The sequence below is a fragment of the Mytilus galloprovincialis genome, chromosome 4 (assembly GCF_965363235.1).
Source record: "Mytilus galloprovincialis chromosome 4, xbMytGall1.hap1.1, whole genome shotgun sequence".
Taxonomy (NCBI): Eukaryota; Metazoa; Mollusca; class Bivalvia; order Mytilida; family Mytilidae; genus Mytilus; species Mytilus galloprovincialis.
In genome coordinates, this window is record NC_134841.1 from 80,567,436 (window position 1) to 80,575,420 (window position 7,985).

The 7,985-nt window shown below is 31.2% G+C and overlaps 1 protein-coding gene across 2 annotated transcripts in view; it reads right to left on the reverse strand.

Annotated features, from left to right (window-relative positions):
* Nucleotides 1-7,431, reverse strand: part of LOC143073083 (tetratricopeptide repeat protein 37-like) — a 38,370-nt gene extending 30,939 nt beyond the window's left edge. Inside the window, exons 1-4 of one of the 2 annotated variants that reach the window (XM_076248352.1) lie at nt 7,279-7,431; nt 3,137-3,230; nt 1,179-1,322; nt 661-746 (exon numbers count right to left, since the gene is read on the reverse strand). In XM_076248352.1, the coding sequence (XP_076104467.1) occupies nt 661-746; nt 1,179-1,322; nt 3,137-3,226 (320 nt within the window). In that variant the 5' untranslated portion in view covers nt 3,227-3,230; nt 7,279-7,431. Of the gene's footprint in view, nt 1-660; nt 747-1,178; nt 1,323-3,136; nt 3,231-7,080; nt 7,214-7,278 lie in introns of those variants that run through there. The other variant, XM_076248353.1, reaches the window with a different exon arrangement.
* Nucleotides 7,432-7,985: the final 554 nt, after the last annotated feature.

A 7,985-nucleotide genomic window follows, 5' to 3' on the forward strand; every position in this document is an offset into this window, starting at 1 on the left:
AAAAGAAACTAACTTAATGATTTCATAATTGGTAATGTCAAAAAAAAATATGTAAAAATTTAAAGAATACATGTTGTGGCACTGTCATCCAGTATTTTATTGTTTTGTTACAAAGTGTCCATATCTCTAAGTTGAGTTAATCCATAACACATAATCTTAATAAAGTTATAAATATACATATCTTATTATAAATTTGCTTTATTCCACAACATCATGTGCAGTTTAATTTAGTTGCATATGTATACATAAGCACACATACATGACTCTGACATATATAGAAAATATCATATGGCTTTTTCAATATCCCATCTCTCGCGGGATTATATTGGTTGAGGGTTGATTTGTTTGTGATATTGAAAAAGTCATTTCATATACACTTTATTATATACATCACACATAGATTTTTTATGTGACATGACATCATATAGACCATATATATATATAGGTTTGATAACGAATTTGCAACAGTGAATGACAACAATGACGTAACGTCATACAGAGTAAAGGTGTGATAAAGCCTTTGCATCCATGACTGATATTGATATCATTAGGGATAGCTGATACAGCATGATTGCCGTTGACTGTTTTCACATACAATTTATCTGTATTTACTAAGTATATAATAAAAGTATATAAATAAGTAAAATTTAAGCTACAAACCCTTTGTAAAGCTCTTGTAGTTTTTGATAAACATTAACCAGATCTCCTTCATGTCCACCATGTTTCTCATAAAATCCACAAAGTCCCTAAAAAAAGCAAGCAATTTCAAAATAAAATAAATATTAATATAGTAATTTTATTTTTATCATTAGTTGTCCTATGGCCAGTACATGAATTAGTAATACAACTTTCATGGAGTTTCGATATCAATATTTTTAAATAATGGTTCCCTTATGTCAAATTCATGTAGAACATGTAGAAGTATAAAGCAGAAGTAAATTCATTTTAAAAACAAATGTATGCAAAAAATCCCAAAAAAAGGATTTACCTATAAAACAGACCCTGCATTCTCAACATTTGATTAAACATTTACGTAAAAAATTTGTAAATATTAACCAAGTCTGGTGCTCAATTCATATTGCCAGTATCTTGTAATTGTATTGTTTAAAACTTACCAAACAGGCTAAAATCTAAGCAAAGGCAACTTCTGTTGCCTGTTTGTGTGCTTGAACACTTACCTGCCATGCTAAAACCTGATCAGGAGCAGCATCTGTTGCCCTTTTGTATGCTTTCTCTGCCTGATCAAACTGTTCCATTCCATCAGCAGCCACACCAACAAACACCAAGGCATTATAGTTATTCTTATCCTGTGCCAAAACTGTCTGTAAAGGTAAATAGTTTTGTGATAGGATTCTTAATATGTTACCTTCTTAATGTGACATGTCATCTATGAATTAGAATTTTAGAAAGAACACTCTGATATTTCTTACCCATGTTACCTTGACATTACTAGTACTTCTTTGGTATATCCTAAGTATTGACATTGATTCTAACATATGATGTGCATAAATTTTGATAATTCATTTATCTATATTTTGAACTAAAGATTTCCAAAAGGAGGCTCCGGGTACTTGGTTTTCTCACTGTGTTGAAGACCCATTTGAGGCCTTGGCCTGTTTTCTCCTCTTTGGTTAGGTTGTTATCTCTTTGGCACATTCCCCATTTCCATTCTCAATTTGATATTGACATTTGTTTTTCCTTTTAATACAAAAAAATAACAATAATCTACATTGACACTACATAAAACTTCATCCTTTTCAAGGAATTAGAATATCCTTTGTATCTATTTTACAATCAAAGAGCTGAATAGCTCTGAGGGGAAAGACAGCCCTTGTTTCTATTTATTTTTGATACAATATTGAAATCTATTGTTGTTTAATGTAATTTCGTTTCCTTAGTTTAGGATTCAATTTGGACCAATGGAAGAGATCTGCATCTTCTAAATCTAAACATTCGATTATAGTTGAAAGCTAATTATCTAAAATTCCACTGAATTCTGTCATTTAACAACAACTACAATATTTTTTGAAATCTTAATAGTGTACAACTGAACTGCAGGCAAGGGCCATTTTCCATTTTTTGTGACAGTAAATTTTTTTAATTTTTTCTTAAGAAAGTTAGGACTGAAAAATCTATTCAGTTTTAAATTTCAATTGATAAAGTTCCCAGTTACAACTCTCATCACAGGGATACAGGTACTAATAAAAAACAATATGATTGATGTAAACAGTGTGAAGCTTGTTTCCAAATCCTACATTTTGAAATATTTGTAAATCTCATGAATAAATAGGTTTAAACTACAAAATTTGTAATTATTTTTTTTTCTGTTACCATTGCAATGATTATGTTGGTACACAAAATTTAGTTTTAATGAAAGACTACTAATCATATGCTAAATGTCACATTTAGAAGTGTTTATTTTAGTGGATAATTACTCATCAATTGAGGTGCTCCTGAATTGGAGGAAGATTTTAAAACAGAGTTTTACAGAAAAAAAAGAAAAAAAACGTTTCTCTCCCCCAATCTCATGTATCCCCACGGACTTTGCTTACTTTGAAAGTTGTTGACCTACAAATCAAAGTATTGCACGTTGATGTTTGAATCATCTACAGCAAACATAATTATGTTTAAATTTAACAAATACCATTTTTTAATAAAAAGTGCACGATCTTTGAGAATGATTTAAATAACCAGTGAAGGATATCCCTGCTTCTGCGTAGTGTGGCATCCCAACAATGACGTCACTATAAAATATAATGTAGGTTGGATATATTTAGAATATCTCGTCAGTATGATTTTTCCAGATTGTAAAAGAAACGTAAATAGTGTAAAGGAGAGCTCTAGATACGATAATTTCGCGAGAAACAGAAGGGAAATGTGTAAAAAAGTGTTTAAAGTCAATCTATTCATTTGTGTGTTTCCTTCTCACCAATCTCAGTAAGATTTGTTGGGGGGGGTTTCCACACTATAAAAACAAAATGAATGATGTGAGGGAATGTCACTCTGGTCAACCCCATAGGGGATTGACGGCTTCAAGCCGTCTTTCCCCAAAAAAATAAACCTAGCTCTAATATGTAAACAAACATGATATATACTTTCAATATGCATGATATGAGGATAAAGTTATAATTCCTACCTTGCAATGTTTGAGGGCTTCTTTAAATTGCTTTTCTCTGATACACTCTCTAGCATTTTTCAATGCAGTCTTTATTTCTTTAGTATCCATTTATCTGAGAGAAAAAATCCATTGCACTGATATAATAAAATGCTTCGCTGAGCGCAGCCTTATACATCTGCAGTCGTCCTGGTCAAACCCTGAACAGTTGGTGCATGTTTGGACACAATATTCAAGCTTGATACTGTCTGAATTTGGATTGTGATCAAATTTTTGATATAATATAGGTTTATGACACAAAATAAATGTGGTGAAATATCTTAAAAAATTGAAACGGGTTGAAATATTTGTATTAATTTTCAATTGAAGATTTTCCTGCTATTGCACAATACTGTGTAATTGAAGATGTGCTATTGCACAATATTGTCAATAGTGTGTTTTGAAAATTTCTTGTTATTGCGCAATACTGTGCAATAGAAGATTTCTTGCTAATGCACAAAACTGTGCTATAGTGAAATACTGTGCAATTGAAGATTTCTGGCTAATGCACAATACTGTGCTATAGTGCAATACTATGCAATTGGAGATTTCCTGCTATTGCACAATACTGTCCTTAATAATTTACACATCATATTTGGTGTGTAACTTCTGCCATATCAGTATTTTTTACTTTAATATACAATGCTATTGCACAATACTTTACTTAATAATTTACACATCATATTTGGTGTATCTTCTGCCATATCAGTATTTTTTACTTCAATATACAAATAAGAATTATAAATCAATGGAAAAATGGAAAATTTTAAGAAAAAAATAAAAATATGAAAAAAATTTACCTCCCCTACCCACCCACCCCCAAAGGTTGAACCCCCATTTTTACTTAACCCCCCCCCCCCCTTTCCAGTTATTACCCACAAACTCAATCCCAGCTTTCCCTTTGAGGTATGATACCTTGCTGTAGAATTTCAGAGAGATCCATTCACTTGACCTCAAGTAATTGTCTGGAAACAATTACCCTTAAACTCAATCCCAGCCTTCCCTTTGTCATATGGAACCTTGTGGTACAATTTTAGAAGATCCATAAACTAACACACAATTTTTTGTCTGGAAACTAGAAAAGTGCTTATTTTGACCCTTTTGGGTCCTAATTTTCCTAAACTGTTGGCACCATATAACCTCCAAAATCAATTCCAAACTTTCTTTTGTGGTTTCAAAATTTGTGTTTAAATTAAAGAGATCCATTCACTTAAACTGAAGTTATTGTCGGGAAACCAAGTGTCTTCAGGCAACGACGAAGACGACGTGATACCAATATACAAATGTAACACCACAAAAATTTTTACGGTCCTAAAAATCATGAGGCAAGCTTTACCTAATTTTAACAAAACAGGAAATCTTTTGAATAAACCCATCAGCAAAAATTGTTCCCTCTGTCCATTCCATATGAAATTAAAAGCTTTTGTCTATTTTTATTACCGGTATATAGATAAATATTTTAATTATTTTTTGTTTGCGTCTTTTCTGTCTGGAATGGAAACTATCCATTTCCCAAGATGAAGCCAAAAAAAAGAAGACAGAAAAATATAAACTGATATACATGTACATGTAGCTTGCCACTTACAGTTGGTGAAATTACCATGTCTTATAATGGTATCGTTTAGGTCAAACTTTTGTAGAAAATTAAAATATCTTATTTCATTTACATGATTTAGGACAAATGTAGGAGAAAATTTTCTAAATTTATTCCAGACAAATAATTCAAAATTTCAGTAAAATATTTTAAAATTGGCGAAAAATTTAATTTTTCAATTTTTATTTCAGAAAACGCAAATTTTATTGAACAAATCTTAAATATGAAGGAGCTAAAAATAAATTTCAAAGTTATTCAAAATTAAATATATTTGTTAAATTACATTTTAAGTTTGATGTCTTTTAAAAAATAACATTAAAATGCTTAAAATAACATGAATATTCAATAAAAATACGACAGTGTTCTCCCCATGCCCTTAAAGGACCACGGGCCCGCGATGTATAATTTTCTACCGTGGTGGTATCGGTCTTGCCGCGATGTATAATTTTTCACCGTGGTGCTAAAATTATCGGTAAAAAAAATCATATAACGGTAAACCTTTCCGTGGGGTATAACATTTCAGATGAAAATTGACCAGTTCAAACCAGTTCAATCCAGTTCTGACAAGAAGATTGTTTACACCACGTGATCGATTTACCTTTTGAGGTTAACCTTGATGATTGGATTTAATCGATGTACATGATTCTTGTGTTTTAATTAATTAAGAGATCATAACTTAATGATCACAGACTTATGAGACTTTTGAGGGACAAGCAGACATTTGTTAATAAATATTACTCCAGCCTTTGGTCATAAATGATTTGCGTATTTTTAAAATTTGAGTTACTTCCCCTGATTTAGTTTATTACAACAATGTGCTCCTAAAATATTATCCATCATTTGAAATAGAAATAAAGTACAAATTGAATGCAAAATTATATAAGGATGTTACCTCAAGGATAAAAACTTTCTTTGAATATACCAACAAAAATATATTGCAAATTATTTTTGACAATCATACTTTTATTAAAGCACAAACATATTATATTAAATAGGTAGTATATCTACTGACTGAGTTAGGACTGTATGTTGTTGAAAGCATCCATTTCATATATATATAGCTGAAGAGTATTAAAGAAGTTTAATGATTAACTTTTACAAAATAAATTTACAATGATTGGAACTCAGCTAGACATGACAACCTGTCACAAGAGTCCACATAGATAATATAAGTATACTTTTCATGTCCATCATGAAATAACACAATAATGATTTTAATAATAATTTTATTGATGTCTAAAAGAATCATGTCTAAAGCTATGGAAAATAGTATTTAATTTACTAACGGTTCTACATTAAAATTTAATCTTGTTTAACGTTAATTGTTATGGTGTAATCTAACAAAAATGGGGAATGTGTAGTGTAACTATACAAGTATAAGGACAAAATTGGCTTGATCAAAGTATAAAAAGTGACTAGTTAGAGACTAAAAGTGCTTTCTGTTATTTATTCTTAAAAGATATTAAAGTATACAAACTGTTTGATTTACTTTTTTTTACCAGTATTTTTTTTTTACCCAAAGTCTACATAACACAGTAAACAAAACAAAAGACAAAAAGGTAATGGCACAAAAACTAACAAGAAGAAAAAATAAGCTATGCAACGCGACACGACATATTGTACAAATCATTTCGACACGCGTTACCCTGGTGCTATCCCAAAATCCTGGGGAGAACACTGAATACGAGGAAACTGTTTTTTGGGGTATGTGTGTGTAGAGTGGGGTGCACATATTCGCCGGCAGAGTTCTCCAAAAGTGGTGGTCCTCAGGATTTTACCACCAAAATTTTGAATAGGACCAACACAATTTTAGTATTTTTCAATAGAATTAAAAGTGAGGACCAGCAGATTTTCAGCACTAACCACAAAGGACAGAAGAAGGAACAATGATTTTTGGCCAATTCAAATATTTAATAACTTAAAATGATTTACAGAAAGCAAATAAGTTCATAAAGATCATTTTGAATTTAGTGTGTTCTTCCAACATGGCGGCCATTGTGATTTCCGCGGTCACCATGTTGGATGTTGGATGTACACACTAAATTTAACAAGTTCTTTATGAACTCATCTGCTTTCTGTAAATCATTATTACATTATAAAATACATCGATAATATACTATTATTTAATAATCAATGTTTAAAAGTCACCAATATCATATATCGGTGCTAATATTAAAATTTCTAGTGTTATTTAGTCATTACAAGTGTAATTCGGATATTAACAGTGTTATTCGGTCATTCATGTTACCCCCACCCACCCCCACCCCAACTCTATATTGGGGTAAAAAGTTGCACCCTGTAATAATATCCGATTTGAGTGATTGGTCCCTACCTCACTCAGCTGGTAATCAAGATAAGTACATCTTCTTGTGTATGTTGGTTATATGCATTCCTGTTTTGAAGATAGGTGTATAAACTTGCACACTTCTCGAGACCACTCGGACAGAGTGATTTATTTTCACTTTCAGTTTCAATTTGTAGAACGTCATCAAACAGGGAAAAAATGAAAGATCTTAAATTTATAGCTTACACAGTTTATAGAACTTCCAGAACTGCTGTATCTTTCATTACTTTTGTATAACCAAGGCTTGTTGTTTTAGTAAGACTACTGTAACTCCGAAGAGATGAAACAGTTTGAAAAAAGAAAAAAAATGAAAGAAAAGAGGATTGAAGATAGGGGAGAGTAACGATGATGGATGGTCTGTATCTGTATATCTTTTTCTTCTCCCAATATAGACACACCTCCACTTCTACATCTACATCTACTTAATACTTCTTAACTTCAATATGTTGAAGATTACAAGAAGGCACATAATAGAGAAACAAATTAAAATCTTAACATATTTACAATTATTTCAAAAACATTTTTTTTTTTAGTAAATAGATAAAAACATGATTTGATTTAGCAATACATATGTGGTTTTGCACCAGACTTAAATGCTTCAAAGTCTGGGCTACAGGCTACTTGGCATCATGATAAAGAATTCCACAACCTTACTGTTCTAGGAAAAAAATGAATATAAATGATAATTTGCGGGAGAGAATGGGTGTATGAATTTATGTTCTTTTGATGGTATTAGGTATTTATTGACTGGCCGATGGAAACTAATTGATGTTGAATTTTAATTAAGTGTATACCTGGCAGCTCTTCTCTGAACCATTTCAATTTTATGTATTTGTTGTTTCTGCCAGGGGTCCCAGACAACTACAGTATGCTATTTTTGGTCTGACATATGT